The 19,905-nt window shown below is 45.0% G+C and overlaps 1 protein-coding gene across 9 annotated transcripts in view; it reads right to left on the reverse strand.

The window, feature by feature from the left end:
* LOC148873843 (RNA helicase family protein) overlaps positions 1-8,040 on the reverse strand; it is a 108,776-nt gene extending 100,736 nt beyond the window's left edge. For 3 of the 9 annotated variants that reach the window (XM_088963659.1, XM_088963658.1, XM_088963666.1), the window contains exons 1-3: positions 7,380-7,718; positions 7,138-7,282; positions 6,460-6,534 (exon numbers count right to left, since the gene is read on the reverse strand). In XM_088963659.1, the coding sequence (XP_088819785.1) occupies positions 6,460-6,534; positions 7,138-7,282; positions 7,380-7,480 (321 nt within the window). In that variant the 5' untranslated portion in view covers positions 7,481-7,718. Of the gene's footprint in view, positions 1-6,459; positions 6,535-7,137; positions 7,283-7,379; positions 7,726-7,791 lie in introns of those variants that run through there. The other 6 variants (XM_088963665.1, XM_088963664.1, XM_088963660.1 and 3 more) reach the window with 3 other exon arrangements.
* Positions 8,041-19,905: the final 11,865 nt, after the last annotated feature.

The raw sequence follows: 19,905 nt of genomic DNA on the forward strand, positions 1-19,905 counted from the left end.
TTAATCAATGAAGTCTTTTCCATGGGTATGTTGCTGAACAGCTGGATGAAGGTGGCAAACTCTGCTCCTGCTCGTTCATCTGCTTGTCCTATGCAGTCACCACTAGTCCGTGGTTTTATAAAGTTAAATTTTGATGGAAGCAATGAGGTAAAGGTGTAAACCAGGCCATGTTGTGCTGGCACGGCACAACCTGTGGGCGACCCATGCTTTTGGCGGGCCATGCTTCCTCCCCTGGGATACTTCAAGGGGTCTGCCCGGCACCACCCACAGCCCGAGCCCATGCAGGAAGTTGGAAGAAAAGAGGGAAGGAGTTGTTCAGGAGAAAAAAGAAAAAGTTGGAAGAAAAGAGGAAGGGATGAGTGTAGAAATTGTCCCTCTCTCACTCCCTTTAACCTCTTTATACATGTGCCGGAATAAATAAAAGAAAAATTACATGGGTGCCCCTGTTTAGGCGGATGACCCAAAAAAACATAAAAAATAAATGTGTTAAGGGCCTATAGATACAGCCCATTACAGTAGAAATAAAAATAATAAATAACTAAACCAAACTAAGGCCCATTCGGCCCAACCTCTCTACACTCCCCCTCAAGTTGAGCATAGATGTCAATCATGCCCAGTTTGCCTATATAGTGTTGGAGCTTCGCCTTAGGTATTCCCTTGGTCAAGATGTCTACTAGTTGTTCCTTTGAAAAGATGAAAAGGAGGCACACTTCTCCTAAGACCACTCTTTTTCGTATGAAATGTTTGTCTACCTCAATGTGTTTGGTTCTGTCATGTTGAACCAGGTTATGAGCAATGTTGATGGCAGCTTGATTATCATAATACAACATCAATGGCCTATCACAATCAATTCCCATCTCTTCTAAGAGAGATTTGAGCCATAACAACTCCGACACCCCATGGGCCATAGCCCTATACTCTGCCTCAGTTAAAGATCAAGCAACAACAGACTACTTCTTACTCCTCCAAGAGACAATATTTCTAGCCACCATGATACAATAACCCGATGTGGATCTTTTGTCATCTATACTGCATGCCCAGTCAGCATATCTATATGCTTCTAGCTTCATATGTCCATGCATAGAAAAGAGTATACCCTTCCCAGGAGTCCCCTTAAGATAACACAACACCCTTTTTGCAACAACCATATGTGCGTCTCTAGGAGCATGAATAAACTGGCTAATCACACTCACACCATAGGAAATATTTGGTCGTGTCATACACAAGTATAGAAGCTTCCCCAACAATCTCTAAAACACTTCTTTGTCGGTCAAGAGCTCCACATCATCAGCCAAGAGTTTATGATTCACAACAATAGAAGTGTAACCAGGCTTGGCACCAAGTTTCCCAGTCTTAGTGAGAAGGTCCAACACATACTTTCTTTGGAAGATGAAAAGCCCCTCTTTAGACCAACCAACCTCAATGCCCAAGAAATACTGCAACTCCCCCCAAACTTAAAAATCAAATTCAGAATTAAGGAAGTACTTGAGATCATAATTTCCTATGCATTACTACCTGTGACAACAATGTCATCCACATAAACAATGAGGAAGGTAACATGAGAAGCTTTCCTCTTCACAAATAGAGTGTGGTCAAACTGTATCTGTGTATAACCAAACTAAATAAATGCAATCTGGAATCTATCAAACCAAGAACAAGGAGATTGTTTAAGTCCATAAAGAGACTTCTTCATCTTACACACCTTACCTTGCATCTCCTTACCATACATTCCAGGAGGAAGGGACATATACACCTCTTTTGTCAAGTTACCATTCAAGAAGGCATTTTTTACATCAAACTGATAAAGAGGCCAATCATAACTTATTGCCAAAGACAAGAGAACTCTCACAGATGTCATCTTAGCCACCAAAGAAAAGTTCTCCATATAATCAATCCCATAAACCTGAGTACCCCTTGTCAACAAGGCAAGCTTTATACCTCTCAATCTATCCATTAGCATGGTACTTTATGGTGTAAACCCATTTACAACCAATAGGCTCCTTCCCAGTAGGCAAGTCTACAATATCCCAAGTATTTTTTTGTCAATGAAGAAAAAATTTATTAAGCATCAAAAAGAAGGAATTACATCAAGGTGGAAAGGTCACCACCACAAGAAACTTTAGATTTTTGCCCAAAACAATTGTTGTCTTATAGTCCCTTGTTTAGCCAATGTGTCTGCCATCCTATTTGTTGTTCTTCTAACCCATCTAAATGTGGCATTCATCCCTCTTGCTAGTTATTCAATTTCACGAACTGTGTGCCTGAGATAACCCATGGGATTTGGGTACTATTCCCAGTCCATGAGATAACCACTTGAGAATCCCCTTCCACTTCCAAGTAAAGAAACCCAAACTGCTTGGCAAATTAAGGCCCTAAAGAAGACTGTACAACTCTATTTTCATTGCATTACCATTGGTTACAGGACATGAATATAAAGCAAGTACCTTCCCTTCTGAGTCTCGAAAGACCCCTCCCATCCCAGCAATAGCCTAATTGCCTATGTAGCTACCATCAAAGTTGAGTTTTACACAATTGGCTTCTGGTTGTATCCATTCCATCACTTTCCTATCCTTAGTTTGAGCTGACATATCCACCTCCTTCCACTTTCTTAGTATATCATTTATAGAGAAATATTTGAAATCCTCCATTGACTTAACCCAATGAGCAACCTTTATTTTAACTGTTTCCAGGACTTTCAAATCAGATCTACTCTTATCATTGAAGATCCTTTTATTTATTTTTCCCAAACAGTCCAAATCAATGCAGCTTTCACAGCTTTCCACATTAGCCTTCCTCTAGCCTTAGATTGACGCAAGAAAGCTAGATCAAAGAGCCCTATCGCATCCTGAGGAGGAGACCACCTACATCCAAAGAGAGAATAAAGATGCTCCCAAATACCAAGCACAAAAGGAAAAGACAAGAAAATATGGGAAATAGTTTCACCATTACTTTTGCAAAGAAAGCACATGTGAGGAGAAAGGCAAGTGTTTGGCTTTCGCTTCTGTAGCATGTCAATGGTATTACTTCCCAACAAAAAGCCTACAATATCCCAAGCATTGTTCTTACGAATATCTCAGTTCTCGTAGCATCCTTCATTCTGGCTTAGATAAGGCTTCTGGCACATTCTTAGGGACAAGGTGGGCTGAAATGGAGGCTAAGAAGGAATAGTAGGAAGGGGACAACAAAATGTAAGAGAGGTGTTTGGAAATGCAGTGAGCAATACATTTCCTTTTTTCCTTTTCATACAGCAACGGATAAGTCAAGGTTTGGGCATGAAGGTACTGGTTGTGGTTCTATAGGACTTGTCCTCTTCAATAACTAGAAGAGGAGGTATAGTGACATAGGAGGACTAGGAGGAGGTGGAGGAGGTGCAAGAATGGAGAAGCTAGAAGATTCAACTAAACGAGTCAAAGGAGCCGAAGGAGGACTAGCACAAAAGTCAACGGGAGCTAGTAAAGGTAGGGCAAAAACAAACAACTCAATAGAGGGCTCCCCCTCAAAAGAATGGCTATAAAAAGGAGTTGACTTTGCAAAAGTGACATCCATTGAAATAAAACGGGTGCCACTACTGGGACCAATGCAACAGTAACCCTTCTGTGCGGAGGCATACCCTAGAAAAATGCACGTTCTGGATTCAAGATCAAACTTATGTCTTTGGGCACTAGGAACATGAACATAGCAAGTGCACCTAAAGACTCGCAAAGGAATGGAGAAAACTTAAAGGTCTAGAAAGAAAACACTAAAGGGAGACTTGAAACCCAAAACTTGGGATGGCATACAATTAATAAGATAAGTGGTCATCATCGCTACATCGCCCCAAAACCTTATAGGGACATGGGAAGCAAAAAGAATGCTTCTAGCAACTTCCACAATGTGTCGATTCTTTCTCTCCGCTACCCCATTTGTTTTGGAGTGTGAGCACAAGAATTTTGGTGAACAACTCCAAACTTCTCAAAGTATTCCTTAACATTATCTTATCAAAATATTTTGATCCGGGTGTCAAATTGGGTAAGTACAAATTCTTGAAACTATTGAACAAGTTCGGGCACTTCAACACATGAACGCATAAGATACAACCAAGTATAGCGAGAAAAGTCATCAATGAACAGAATAAAATATTTATAGCCTCCCATGCAAGGTAAATGGTAAGGCCCCCACACATCAAAGTGAACAATGTTACAAGGAAAAATGGATCTTTTATTGCTTGTAGGATAAGAGTTTCTACAATGTTTTGAAAACTCACAGGACTCACATTGTAGACTCAATAAACTAACTCCTTCAAATAATGTAGGGAAAAAAAGGTTTTAATGAAGAAAAAGAAAGATAACCAGACAATGGTGACATAACATGACACGACTAACTGACTCTGAAACTGTAGATCCAAAAGTTGATTTCTAATGTAGTACTCAGCTCCGCTCAGGCATGTCTAACAGATATATCCCATTCACCTCATGGCCACTCCAATAAAAAGGAAAAAAGATTACATTGCAGTTCAAAGATTTAATCAAATGACTAAATGAAAAAAGGTTAGTATTAAGTTTAAGCACATGAAGTACAAAAGTAAAGTAAGAGAGTATGAGGTTCTGATGTCTCCCTTGCTTGAGAATCCAAGATTGGGACAAGAAAACCATCAGCGAGGGATATTTTGTCACAATCAGATAAAAGTTGGTAAGTAGTGAACAAAGTGGAAGCACTAGTCATATGGTCAAAAGCACAAAAATCTATTATCTAGGGGATCATACAAATGCCTGAGGTAGAGGCGTGATTTGTAGTAGCACAAATACGGAATACCTGAGTGAGCATAGGCAGAGGTGGAGCCGTTACTAGGTGGAGCAAAAGCTGAAGTAGATTCCAGATGACTGATGATGCAGTCGTATTTCTCATATTCAGCTCTGGCAGCTGCATGTTGCTGCCCTACAAACTTCTCATCACACTGCCCCTTCTCACCATCAGAGGAGGTTACATTAGACTTGCCTCCTTTCCCATTCCCGTTCTTTATTGTTATTATTATTCTTGAATCTAGGAGGTAAGAGCTCTGGATGTAACTTCCAACATGTGTCTTTTGTGTGCTCCAGCTTCTTGCAGTATTCACACACAACCTCCTTTCTTTCAGTATTCACCTTCTACTTCGTCCCAGCATTAGCATAGTATTCCACTAGGACCTCCACAATTTGAACATATCTCCTGCTTTCCTCACTACTAACCATAGCAAAAGCCTGAGAAAGGGTTACCTCATCCTTAGCTAACACATTTTGTCTGACTATATCATACTCAAGATTGAGCCCGGTTAGGAACTCAAAAACACGATTCCTCTCCACCAATTTCCCATAAGTTTCAACATCTTTTGTGCATCCTCAATTGAATTGCTGCCATTAAATCAATTTCCTTCCACATAGACTTCAGTATTGAGAAATACACAACTAATGGCTTCTCCCCCTATCTCAAATTATTCACATCATTCTTCAATTTGAGGCCCTAGCAACATTTAATTTCTATGAGTAGGTCTTCTTAACAATATACCATACTTTCTTTAGCAATCTCTAACCACAAGTAGTATTGACTGATATGAGGTTGCATAGAGTTCACCAACCAGCCTACAACTCTGTAATTATCTTGCACCCACCTCTCATAGGTAGGATCATCCTCCTTGGGGCTTGGGTTTTGTCTTACTCCCAATGAAATACCCCCCATTTTCCTCTATTACAAACATAATTTTTTATTAATTGAGACCATAACAAAACCAATACAAAATAAGTTCATCCAAACCCTTGTACAACCATATCCTCCAACTATACCCTTAAATACTGATCTGCATCCCTCTCTCTGCTACATAATCCTTCATCTTCCCACCTAGAGTATTCCGCCAGCACTTCCATATTCATAATTCCCCTTATCTTTCTCACCTCCCTTCCCCCTCCCTATTGTTGCAACCAATCACCAACCTTGTCCAATCAAAAAAATCCCCTATTCTCTTATGTTCTCTTCTGTTCCTCCTCTAATATCTTCTTTTATCTTTCCTCAAGATTCTCAAAAACTTTTCTAATTGATTCTTGTTGACTAAGCATTTCCAAAATTGTTTTGATTGATACTAAACATTCCCAATATTCCAACGGGAAATTTCTGGCTAATGTACAATGATCTCTTTTATACTAATAAAAGGGAACGTATCATATTGATGTAAAACATAGTGAAAATAGGCAAAAGGAAAGCCCCAAGGCTCACATCAGAAAATGATAATTTAAGTATACCATTGTATAAGCTCACAAGTGTGGTGTATGTGTACAAATAATAAAAACTTAAAAAAAAAAAAAAAAAGAGTAGAAGAAAATCAATGTACCAATAGCCTTTAACACTACAAACCGAATAACTGGTTCTGCGTCCATAAAAAGCAGAATAGCAAGCACAGCACTAAAAGTAAAATGGACAACTTCGAAGCAGTAAATTGAAAGATGAAATCACCTGGACAGCCAATCTTCTTGGTTGGGTGCAAGCTATTATACGTCCACCCTCAGCCCAGCCCGCTTCATTGAGATACTGAATATACAAGGAAGAACAATCACTTTGACTCATCAGTTTTTGTCTAACTTGGTTTTTAAAACATTGATTTTAGTCAAAAGAAAGTTCCACAATCTTATTCATATTTTTAATAGTAGTGTAAATATAGAATTATAAATGTGTTCAATTTTTTCTACAATTTTTTTGTATTTTTGTGTGTAAAAATAATTCCGACATGTCACACTTACTCTTTGTTTAATATGATAAATACATGATACATGTGCCTGAATTTTTTTTTTTCAAAATTAATGTATTTTTTCCTTTTTTAATTTTATATTTTATTAATTTTTATTATTTATTTTCACTTTTTTCAATTTTTCTTTAATTTATAAACTTTTCAAAACCTCCGGAGTAGCTGTAGCAATTGGGCGGGTTGGATTTGGTTCTTCAACCCAATCCATCTAATCCGCCAAAACAACTGGAAGCATACCAGCCAATAAAACATAGCAACGCATAACAAGTTTCAAATTTTATGAAATTACAACACATGAACCAATCTTGATTAAACTTCTTCTGTTCAAAAGAAATTGCATTAAATAGAAAATTTATAAAGGAGTGGAGACTGGGGAAATTGTATTGAACCTGAGGTATCTGAGTAGTTTTACCGCTACCCGTCTCCCCCACAATGATAGTGGTCGCATGAGTCTCAACAAGATAGAGAATTGCAGTACGGTACTTGTAGACTGGAAGCCTCTGTCGCTGCTTCTCGATGGTGGCATATCCGAAACTGCAAACCCAAAATATCGTTGGAAGAGAAGAAGAGAGAGGGACGAATAAAAATGGAAAGTGACGAACATGAAGAAGGGAGAAACGAGGAGAAATACCCAGAGGAGGTGGATGGAGACGAGGAGTAGAAAATGACCCCGCCTTCTTCGTCATCAATAAGTCGAGGTCTCTCCGAACCAGGCTTCCAGAACTGAGACATCTCTTCGCTCTCTTCTCTAGCTCGCTCGTTCGCTAGGAATTCGCCCCCTCTCCTCTCGTTTCCGCAACACAGGTCGGGGTTTCGCCCGAAAACTGGACAGTGAAGAGTGAAGACAACGAAGAAGAAAACACTTGAAACCTCAAAGAACCGTTTCCATGTCTAATCGTTTATTCGATTACCGTATTCCTACGGACCTGTAATCAAAATAAAAAATACAATGTCGATGCGATGCTATAACAGGGCAAAACTAAAATAACAACATGTCTATAGCCCGGCATCTCGCGAGAAGCTTCGCCCTGACACGACCGTACCTGCCATGTGTCAACCCCGAAAACCGCAACCACGTCCGTTGTCGGACGGTGCAACCAAGTCTAAGGATTGCACCATCTCTCTCGCCCGACAAATGCCTACCAACCCCGGAGGTTGTCTCCTGTCAGCGGGATCATACCCTACAATAGTCGCATTAGCCCACCTGCTCCCTAGTCCCGATGATGACAGCCAGTCACTCTAAAACGTTGACAACAGATCATCGCGGTAGAGATTCGGGATCAATCCTACCAAACCTGTCAAGATGCCAATATATAAAGACTTCAACCCCCCATGGCCCAAGGTATCGCATATTCACCACTCTCTAACTTTTTATCTTCTTGCAAATTCATTCCTTTCCAGTTTGCAACCGATTACTAACTTAAGCATCGGAGTGCTCCCATCAGGTGAGCAACCCTAGGTTTCTTCATCTCTCTTCACACAGGTATCTCTTGCCCATCGCCAAATAGGAGCTCAGCCACTTCCAACTAGGAGTGGCCGGATTGCACATCATCAATTGACGTCGTCTGTGGGAAGCGCTTTGAGAAACCTTCTCTACCAAACTTTCACCAGCATCAATGGCGTCTCCTAGCAACGTTGGGCAGAACAATGAAATGAACACTTCTGGGGGGCAACTTCAGGCTCCCACCGTGCGTATTGGTCAATTTACTGTACCTCTTAGCACTTTTGGGGTCCCCACGCTAAACCTATCCCAGGGCGCCGAGGTGATGAACACCCCACTCCCTCCTGTGGTGAACACCACCTTCACTGAACCCTTTGTGGTTCCACCCACAATGGGGAAAAAACAATTGGGTGACCTGGTACAGTGCGTACGGGCCATTCAGGCCTAGATGAAGCAAGTCCAGCAACTTCAACACTACCAGCAGGAAGTCCTGTGTCATTTCTACTAGCAACCGCTCAACTGCCACCGAAGTAGCCGCCCTCCTCACAGAGGAGAAACCTCCCAAGCCTCATCCCATAGCAGGAGAGAGCTAGTAGCTCCCATAGCCTCGCGGCGACGAAGCAGATCAGAAGACACTCACCCCGCCAAGGCCAGTTTGCCCCAATGCGCCCAACCGAAAACCTCACTGATGGGCAACAAATTTGAAGTCCTGGCTGCGAGCTCTGAACGAGACCCTTCGGTTCGCAGAAGCTAGTATCAACTTGATTCTCACTAGGCCAGGACCCCGCCTTATAGTACTGAAGCAAGCAGCACCAACATGGATCTCGCCAAGAAGCAGCCAAGGCGACGTCCCAAGGTGTGTCGTGTGATAATCCCTGAACAACTTACGAAGCCCGGCCAACCCAAACAACCCAAAGGTAAGACAGCTCAGGAGTTACGAAGACCACCCCTCTCCTCTCAGTGCCATCTCCCCTCTCCCCCGATCTCCTAGAAACAACCATGCCAAAGGACTTCAAGGTACCCCCTCTAGACAAGTACGACGGATTGTTTGACCCAAAACCATGTGGACTCCTTCTAGTCCCAGATGCACCTCACCGGGGCCAATGAAGCCTGCATGTGTGTTGTCTTCTCCATGACCTTTAGAGGAGTAGCGCACATGTGGTATAGAAACCTCCTGTCCGGAGCAATCTAGAGCTGGGCATAGTTCGTACAAGCATAAACCTCGCACTTCGTTACTAGCAAAAACTGTTCGAGGTCGTAGGAAAGCCTTCTTAGCATAGTTCAAAAAGAGGGAGAGTCCATCCAGAGCTACATCAAGCGCTTCAACGACATTTGCCTCCTGATCCCGGACCTAGACCCCACTGTGAGACTCGTCGCAGTGAAGAGAGGAGTCACTCACCGAGAGTTCAAGTGGCACGTAGTGGTGAACAAGCCCAAGGACATCACCGCATTCCTCAAGCTTGTTGACCAATTCATCGAGACTAAAAGAGGAAATGAATCAAAAAGTTGGAGCTCCAGCAGAGAAGAGGAGAGACGATGACAGGACACAGCATGGAAGTGGCAAGAGGAAGAAGAGCAAGTCCCCGACCAGGGGAGACAGCAAGTCAGGTTGGCACCCCCGAACTCCTCCAGCTAAAAGGACGAGTTACACCCCCCTCAATGCAAGGCGAGGGAAAGTTCTTATGACGATTAAAGACACTCCATTTGTAAAGTGGCCACCCCGGATGAAGGGGGACCCCGCTACCAGGAATAAGAATGTATATTGTAATTTCCATAGATATCAAGGTCATAGTACCGAATTTTGTAAAAGTCTCCGCGATGAGATTGAGGAACTCATCCATCGCGGGAACTTAAAAAATTGTGTACAAAATAGTAATACAAATAAGGCAGATCGACAAGGGGAGCAGAGGAGAAATGCTCCTGAGTCTAGTAACAGACAGAATGAGCAGGGACAACCGCTCGAGGAAAGACAAGTCCGCGGAGTGATCAACATGATTACCGGCGGTTCCATCATCGCGGGCTGCACCTTAGCAACAGGGAAGACCTCGGTCCGCGAACTGGAGCATGAAAGATAGAACCCGACGAAATGTCCATGGCCCGCGGACCCCATATCTTTTATTGAGGACGATGCGAGAGGAGTCCAGTATCCTCATGATGACACGGTGGTCATAAGGATGAAGATCAATGACTTTGAAGTCAGACGCGTCTTGGTGGATTCGGGAAGTTTAGCTGACATCTTGTTCAGGAGAACCTTCAACATGTTGTAGCTTCGCGAGAGCGACCTTGAGCCTGCAAGTACGCCTCTAGTGGGCTTCAGTGGAGAAGAAGTTAGGCCCCTTATCCGAATATCGCTGCCTGTAGAGGTTAGAAAGTGGCCCAGCATCACGAGGTTTGAACACGCCTTCCTAGTAGTTGCAACGCCTTCCTCCGCACAATACCATTATAGGATGCCCCATCACCCACACGCTTCATGCGGTGGTATCAACCTACTACCTGACAATGAAGCTCCCCACGGACTTCGGGATAGAGGTAGCCCGGGGTGACCAACTTGAGTCCCGGAAGTGTTACGTCGCGACCCTCAAGGGCAAAGCCAAGCTGACGGAAAGCGTCGAACTCGAACGACCAGTAGAGTATCCTGAAGAGCGAGCTACACCGACCGAGGGAACGGTCCTCGTCCTGACTTCAGAAGATGATCCGACCAGGACACTCTAGATCGGGGCAGCAGTTAGGGAACCTCTTCGAACTCAACTGGTAAGTTTCCTACTTAATAATTTAGACATATTAGCATGGTCTGTGGCAAAAATGCCCGACATAGACTCAAAGATAATAACTTACAAGTTAAACACTAATCCCCTAGTCAGGCCAATTAGACAAAAAAAAAGGCAACCTCGCCACGGAGCGCTGGAGGATAGTCGACGAGGAGGTTGGGAAACTTCTCATAGTCGATTTTATCAGGGAGTTTCATTACCCGATCTGGGTAGCTAATCCCGTTCTGGTAAAGAAGGCCAACAGTAAATGACACATGTGCGTTGACTATACCGACCTGAATCGGGCTTGCCCAAAGGACTATTTTTCGCTCCCCAAGATCAACCGTCTAGTCGATGCGACCTCAGGGCACGAGTTGCTAATTTTCCTACATGCATACTCGGGCTACAACCAAATCAAGATGGACCCTGCTGATGAAGAGAAAACAACCTTCATTACCGAATTGGGCCTGTATTGTTATAAGGTCATGCCCATTGGACTGGAAAAATGCCGAGGCAACCTACCAAAGACTTGTGAACCGAATTTTTGAGCCGTTGATCGGCGACAAGCTTGAATGCTATGTAGACGACATGGTCGTCAAAACCCAATTTTTGAATAGTTTAATAAATGACTTACAATGTGTGTTTGAAATCCTACAAAAGTATAATATGAAGCTAAACCCTAACAAATGTGTCTTTGGTGTCACCTCGGGAAAATTTCTAGGTTACATAGTTAGCCGATGTAGCATCGAAGCCAACCCTGAAAAGATAAAGGCTATCTTGGACATGAAGCCCCCTCGGAAGAAAAAAGAGGTTCAGAGGTTGAACGGCCGTATGGCTGCCCTAAGCCGCTTCATGTCCAAGTCAATGAATCGTTGCCTAACTTTTTACAAGGCAATTAAGAAAAGCAAAGACTTCGAATGGATAGAAAAATGTCAGTTCGCCTTCGACGAACTAAAGAAATACCTAACTAGCATCCCAATTTTAACCTGACCCGAGGAGGGCGATGTTTTGAAGTTGTACCTCTCCGCGAAAGATGAGGTGGTAAGCTCGGTACTAATAAAGGAAGTAGATCAAGTCCAACGACCTATCTACTATGTGAGAAAAGTTTTGCAGGGTGCCAAAACTAGATACCCAGAGATCGAGAAGTTGGCGTATGCACTAATCATAGCAACTCGGAAACTCCGGCCATACTTTCAAGCCCACACAGTCATCGTTCTTACCAACCAACCTCGGAGGCAAGTCCAACTCAAGCTCGAGGTATCTGGAAGATTGACTAAGTGGGATATAGAGTTCAGCGAGTATGACATCCGGTACGAGCCCCGAACAACAATGGCAGAATGCACTTTCAGCACTACAGCCTCCGAATTAATAAAGATCAAGCACGCGAAGGAAGCCTCAACCAGTGCGGAACCAATCCTGATTAGAACGAAGTCAACCAGGGATGAGGGACCCCGGATCCTTCACATAGACGGTTCGCCAAACCAACAAGGAAGCAGAGCCGGAGTCATCCTGTACAGGCTAGGCGGAGCGAAATTGGAATACGCACTTCGGTTCGAGTTTGCAACATCCAAAAATGAGGCAAAATACAGAGCACTGATAGTTGGACTCATGATAGCAAACGAAGTACAAGTGAAAAATCTCATCATTTGCAGCGACTCCCTGCTCGTGGTCAACCAGGTAACCGGCGACGATGAGGCTCGCGACTCCACCATGGCCGCCTATCTAGCCAAGCCCAAGGAAGTTCTAAGCGGCTTCCAATTGTACTTCATCAAGCAAATTCCAAGATCTGAGAACGCTGAGGCCGATGGATTATCCCGGTTAGCCAACACGAGCAGCAACTCCATGAGAACCGTGTTTATAGAGAACCTTCCTCGGCCTAGCATTCTTAGGGGGGCAGAAGAGGTGGGTCCTGTTGCACAAGCAAAGCGGAGTTGGATTGACCCACTCGCGAGCTACCTACTTCACGAGACCGTCCCCTACTTGCACTGCTAACGACCCTCAGAGGCCGAGCTCGTCCTCCGCGACACTCATGAAGGGCTGTGCGGAGGACACTTGGGGGGTAGAGCCCTCGCCTAGAAAGCGTTGCGGCAAGGATATTATTGGCCCACGACGAAAGCAGATGCGCTCTAGCTCCTCAAGAAATGTGATAAATGCCAGAGGCATGCCAATATCCATCATCAACTAGCTACTGACCTGAAGTACATCACTAGCCCATGGCCCTTCGCATAGTGGGGAATTGACATTCTTGGACCATTCCCACCAGCGACAGGATAGAGGAAATTCCTAGTGATAGCAGTGGATTACTTCACAAAATGGGTAGAGGCAAAACCCCTAGCGACAATCACAGATCGAACTATACAAAATTTTTTCTAGAAGAACATAGTATGTTGCTTCAGACTACCCCAAGTACATATTTCTGACAATGGTAAACAGTTCAAAAAAATCAAGTTTCAAAGACTAGTGCGCCGAGATGGGGATACAACATAATTTTATTTCGGTGGCACACCCTCAAGCAAATGAGCAAGCATAAGTCACGAGTAGAGCTATACTTCGTGGACTAAAAGCCCGCCTAGCTCGGGAAAAAGGACTATGGTAGACGAGCTGCCCAGTGTATTATGGGCCTATCGAACTACCGTCAAGACCGCCACAGATGAAACCTACTTTAGCCTCACCTACGGCACAAAAAGCAGTAATTCCAACCGAACTCGAGGTACCTACATTACGCTTGGAGGCGTACAACAAAGAAGCAAACGTTGGCGAACTCCGCACCAACCTCGACCTGATAGAAGAGGTACGGGACCTCATGTATATCTGGACCACAGCCTATCAGCAAAAAGTAGCTCGATACTATAATAACTAGGTCAGGAAGCAGCACTTACGTGTCGGCGACTTGGTCCTTCGGAAAGTAATGGTGCCTGAGCCAGTGCGGGTAAGCTCGAACCGAACTGGGAAGGTCCCTACCGAGTAAAACGAGTACTCAGGGAAGGTACGTACAAGCTCGAAACGTCAGAAGGAAAGCAAGTACCTCGACCTTGGAACATTAGCTATCTAAGACAATACTACCTATGATCGTTGAACCAGGGGAACAGACTGGGAGTCATTCCCCGAAAGCGTAGGAGTGGACTACGAGTCGCTCCCAAGGCCTAAGAATTGACAAACTCGTCGCTATAGAAGCCCTAGTCGCCTCTTTGGCATGAGCAAACTGTAGGAGTGGACTCTAAGTTGCTCCTAGAGCCTAAGGGCTAAAGTGTCGAACTGGCGAAGACCTCGGCACCGCATAAGCCCCAGTCACCTCTTTGGCATGGGTAAATTGTAGGTGTGGACTCCGAGTCGCTCCCAGAGCCTAAGGGCTAAAGTGCCAAACTGGCAAAGACCTCGACACTGCATAAGCCCCAGTCGCCTCTTTGGCATGGGCAAACTATAAGAGTGGACTCTGAGTCACTCCCAGAGCCTAAGGGCTAAAGTGCCAAACTGGCAAAGTCCTCGGCACCGCATTAGGCCCAGTCGCCTCTTTGGCATGGACAAATTATAGGAGTGGACTCCGAGTCGCTCCTAGAGCCTAAGGGATAAAGTGCCGAACTAGCAACGACCTCGGCACCGCATAAGCCCCAATTGCCGCTTCGGCATGGACAAAGTTTAGGAGTGGACTTTGAGTCGCTTCCAGAGCCTAAGGGCTAAAAATACCGAACTGACAAAAACACATAAGACCTCGTTGCCTTGCTACTAGAACCGAAAGTATAGATAGCTCGGGCATGAACCCTACGATGTCTATACCACCTCGACGACAATCATAGTCCAAGTCCGTTAGAGGACCAATGCTTAAACAAGTGGCTCATATACAAACAGCTCAAAGTGACAAACACTGAGGAAAATTTCACCATGGTTACCCTCACTCATTACCAAGCCCAGTAACCTGATAGTTCGGGGTGACTCGCGCAATTTGTAGTGACGATCCGTACTTCGGTTACCCTTGTTTGTTGCCAGCTCGATAGCTCAACGGCTTGGGTAACCTATACATGTGTCGTCTAGATCGAAAAAGAATCCTTTGGGTTGAAACAATATTCTTTCATTAACAAAAGCTCTAAGTACAAGAGTTTTTACTAAAACTCGAGCTCAACAGCCCGGGAGAGTACATCCACAGTTCGAAAAAAAAAGAGATAGAGCAAGGAGCCATCGTGTGGAAGGACCCACCACTTCAACCTCGTTATCACTCCTTTTCTAACAAGTCGGGCTCCTTGTTCGCTGCATCTTCTGCCTTCGGAGCCAGGCCCTTCATCGTGATGGCACCAAGGTCAAGATTAGGGAATCCCTATCGAACCAGATGTTTGTAGAGATTGAACCCGGAGTGGTAGGAGCTCGTGCTATACTCGACTAGAAGATCACGAAATTCTGAGAACTCCTTAAAGCAATCAACGGCCTTGGCCCTCTCTTCTGACCGCACCTCCTCAATAGTGGCATCAAAGACCTGAGCCGCTCTTGGACCGTGGCCTCGAGGCTTTGGATTTTTTGTTAAAGTTGTGCTCTCTCCTCGGCCATCTTCGCGGACAGCCTCGCGGTCATGGCAGAAATCTGCTCCCTAAGCCTGGCGTTCTCCTTAGTCAACGAAGAGATTCGCCCCTCTTGTTCCTGGATCAGCAACCTCTAGCTTTCACTCCCCTTTTTCGCCTGATGCACTTCACCTTGGGCCAAGTTTAGCTCGCGATGGAGCTTCCACGTCTCTACCCTAGCATCTTGAGCCTGCTTCGAGTGAGTTGCAGATTGGAACGCCAATGTGTGAAGGGCAGAGTTCACCTATCAAAAGAAAATTGAGGTAAAAAAAAAAACAAAAGAACGGGGCCAAAGGCAGAATGCTTACCACCATGCAATGAGTAGCGGCTAGCCCCAGAAGCCGCCTCGGGAGTATCTCTGACCACCGCACGACCTCATTCGGGAAGATCACATCCCGGCTCTTTCGCACCGCTAGCACGTGGTTTGTGATGCTCTTCTCTCCCGTAGCAGGAGCGAGCTCTGACTCAGTAGTAGTCCCTCTAAAGCTGGCGTAGGCGCATCCTCCGACTCCTGAGGATGGGCCTCCTTGTCACCGCCCTCTATTATCTCCACCTCAGGGTCCACAGGTTGGGCCTCCTCTATGGGTAGCTCGGTAGAGATTGGCTCCACGACCTGGGCTTCAGGCGCCCTAGACGACGAAGCCTTGTCCAGACGCGGCCTCTTCGCCGCCCTCTTTTTCCCCTTTCGAGAACTCATTAGGAGGCTTCGTGCATCGACCTCTGGCATTGTAATTGCAAAAGGCAAAAAATAAGGTTAGCACAAGCTATCAAAACCTTAAAAAGGAAAAACCCAAAGCAACTTACCGGGACTTAAGCCAGCCTGCACGAGCTTATCTTCGGCAAGGTAGTCTGCACAGAGAAGTCCGAGCTCTACCCAGGACTGAAGCGCCTCCCTCGTCTTCAGGTCTAGCCTAACACCAGGATCTCGAATGATAGCCCTCCAGTAGGCTGGAAAAGGCCACCCCTTGGGGTTGCAGACCACGAAGTAGTCCTGTTTCCAAGCGGGGATCTTATTGGGTAGCCTGTGAAGAAGCTTGTAGCCCGGGCGGGGGGACAGATAGTATGACCACTTGTGCACGGGGGCATCGTGGGAAGCATTTTTTATAAACAAAATTGAAGGGAAGATTTCGAGGGTAAGAGGGAGACAATACTCGTGGAAAAGCGAAATAGTCCCTAGTATGTTACAGATAGAGTTCGGGTGTAATTGATCTATGGTAATGCTAAAGTGTTTCAGGACCTCTACGATCAACGGATGCAAGGGAAGACGGAGGCTAGCCACGAGCTGCTCCTCAAAAATCACGATCTCATTGTGATCATGCTCCCAAGGAAAATTTCCCCTGGGGAGACTATAGGAAAGCTCCCTTGGAAGGTTGCACCGAAGTACCAGAGCCTGAAGCCTGTCCGGGGTCATTGAGGAAGGACCAAAGTTGTTTGGCACCCGACCTCGATGAGAAGCGGATGCCAGGTTACCAGAGGCCTCTCGAGCCTCCGGGGGAGACTGGCCCTCGGGAAGACCATGGGCTACCCTTGAGCCCAAAGTAGCCTCGTCTCGGCTACTGACCCGGGCCGAGGTACCCACCTCGATCTCATCTAAAAGGCTATCAAAATTGGAAGACATAACTGAAATGAATTGAAAGGAAGCAAAGGGACTCACCAAAGGAAGATGATCGAACTGGATAAAAGACGCGAACTGGGAAGACCTGAGCTAACAGAGCTAGAGCATGACCTCAAGTTGAAGGCAAGACAACTTTTGATGTGAAAAATGAGTCTCAAGACCCCCTACTTATAGCCATTGTATTGAAGAATCAACAGTTCACATCAAAGCAATCTGACGGGTCACAGGAAAACCGGTTGCATGACCCTCGAGACTGAAGACAGTTTAGCGTGTTTTTTGGCGTTCGTGGGACTTATAGTTCATGTGATGTCCGCACGTAAGCCACACACAGTCTGACGGGGCGGCCTGAACTCCAAGCCAAATCCACTTGTCACATCATGAACTCCCCGCACTAGGTCAAGACCCCTACCTCGGGGAGTGGGGGGCAATTGATAAGGGATGATTTGGCCCGACTTCATAATTGGGTGACACGTGTATGTGACTCGACATAAACGATAATTCAACATGAGCAGATCGACACGTGGACATGACTCAACGCAGGTGACAACTCAGCAAGTATCAGCTCGCTACAAAACGAGCTCGAATACACTAATGCCCCAAGCTAAAGGTACTTCGGGTTGAGTCCATCCCAGTTAGCGAACTGAAACAATAGCACCAAGTTCTTAGCAGTCCAAACCCAAGCAAGTGGGCCACCTCGAAGATGACTTGCCTCGGGCAGAATCACCTCAGCACGCCACTAGTAGCTCGCCACCAAGTAGCTCGCTATAGGGTTGCTTGTTGTTTGGTAGCCTAACGTCTCGCGAGAAACTTCTTGCTTGATAGAAGCATACTTGCCAACCCTGAAGACTGCACCCATGTCCCTTGTCTGGCGGCGTAGTATCTTCCAACTCTGAGGACTGCACCCATGTCTCTCGCCTGGCGGCGTCATCCCTGCCAACCCCGGAGGTTGTCCCCTGCTTGGTGGGACTGTACCCTACAACGGTTGCATTAGCCCACTAGCTCCCCAGTCTTGACAATGATAGCCAGTCACTCCGAAACGTTACTTGACAACAGATCGTCGTGGCAAAGATTCAGGATCAATCCCACCAAACTTGTTAGGATGCCAGTATAGAAAGACTTCAACCCCCGAGGGGCCAATGTATCGCATATTCACCACTCTCTAGCTTTCTCATCTTCTTGCAAACTAATTCCTTTCCAGCTCTCAACCGAGTACTAACTTAAGCATCGAAGTGCTCCTGCCGGGTGAGCACCCCGGGTTCCTTCATCTCTCTTCACGCAGGTATCTCTTGCCTGCCCCCAATTAGGAGCTCAGTCACTTCTAGTTAGGAGTGGCCGGATTGCGCATCATGAGAGACCACTACTACAAGGAAGGAAGAGAAGGGTACTTTGAATTAAAGAGGGTCCTTGTGTAGGGCATTCAGTAGGTTAACTCGCCATTACAAGTCTGGCGCTTCCGCTGACAAGAATGACCAAGTTATACTGGTGAATGCAGTGCATGGGTAGGGGTCAGATGAGCGCTACGAGACTTTATTCCTCATGGCGTCGAACGACGGAGGTGAATTCGAGCTTGTCTTCTTTACAAGGCTAAAGTGGAGGAGGTGATGAAGGAGTCCGAGGAGTTGAATGAACAAATGGATACTTTGATTTCCCTCCGGATCATGGTAGAGAATACAGGTCTAGGTCTTTCTTTCGATGATGAATCTGTTGATTCGATATTGAACTGGGATACGTCTTCGGCTGAGTGCCCATAGGTAGTAGTGTACACAAAGACAGTAGGAGATCAGGGAATACATGACTCTACGAGCAATGTTTCAAAGAATTCATGCAAAAATGAAATCCTTTGCACAAGAAATCTCAATCGATTGATTTAATTCAAGATTGGGGCTTGATGTTAGAATTGACATTAGATAATATGGTTGAGCGTCGGTAGTATGTTACATTGTGTCATTGCCTCCCATGAGATTCATCCTTCACACTCAAAATCCACGATAAAGAACTTCCGCGCAAATGGTTTTATTTGAGCGAGTTCTCTTTGCAATAAAACTCTTGTTTTTCTTTGTCTGCTCAGATCGTCTCCTCTATCTTATCTCCTACAAAACCAAAAACCCTAAAAACCTCTGATCCCGCCAGAAAATATACTCCACCAATGATATGTCCAAAGGCCCTAATTCCCTTCTCATTTCGAGTTGAGCAATCCTCTGTCGAGATTGGAAGGGCTACTTAACTTGTTTCCGTTGATCTATCACGGCTTTGAGAAATACGAAAGAGATGGGAGTGAAACAGCAAGGGTACGAGCAAGGAATAGTTTTTCACTCTTTCTAGTCCTAGAAATTGGATTGCCAAAACAAAATCAAAGGAAAATAACCAGTTGTTTAGAGTTGTGGTGGTTGGAGTTGCCTAGTTGATCAATTTTTTGGTCTATGAACTTCCGTTGATGGTCTATGTGTAGTGGTGGAAAAGTAGTTAGAAATAGCTAGGTGGGGACGCCGAGCAGGGCGCAGTGGGGGGTACATCGTACATGTTGGATGATGGGAATCGCAGCCTAGAGTAGCAAAGAATCAAAAAGCACGTTAGATGTCTCAATACCATGTGAATGTCAATAACAGCTTTGGACGAATTTGACACTTTTTAAAAGTTTCAATACTCGCGAGACGTTTGAAAGTTCAGTTACTAACTTGATATTACCCCTAAAATTCAGGGTACTAAAGTGTAATTTTTTCCTTTTTTTTGTGGTCGTTTTATTATTAACTGTTATTTAAATTTTCAAAATAAAATCCAATTATTTTTAAATCCATCCTCAATTACTG

The sequence above is a fragment of the Nelumbo lutea genome, chromosome 1, assembly GCF_056320005.1.
Source record: "Nelumbo lutea isolate HS-2025 chromosome 1, American lotus-T2T, whole genome shotgun sequence".
NCBI lineage: Eukaryota > Viridiplantae > Streptophyta > Magnoliopsida > Proteales > Nelumbonaceae > Nelumbo > Nelumbo lutea.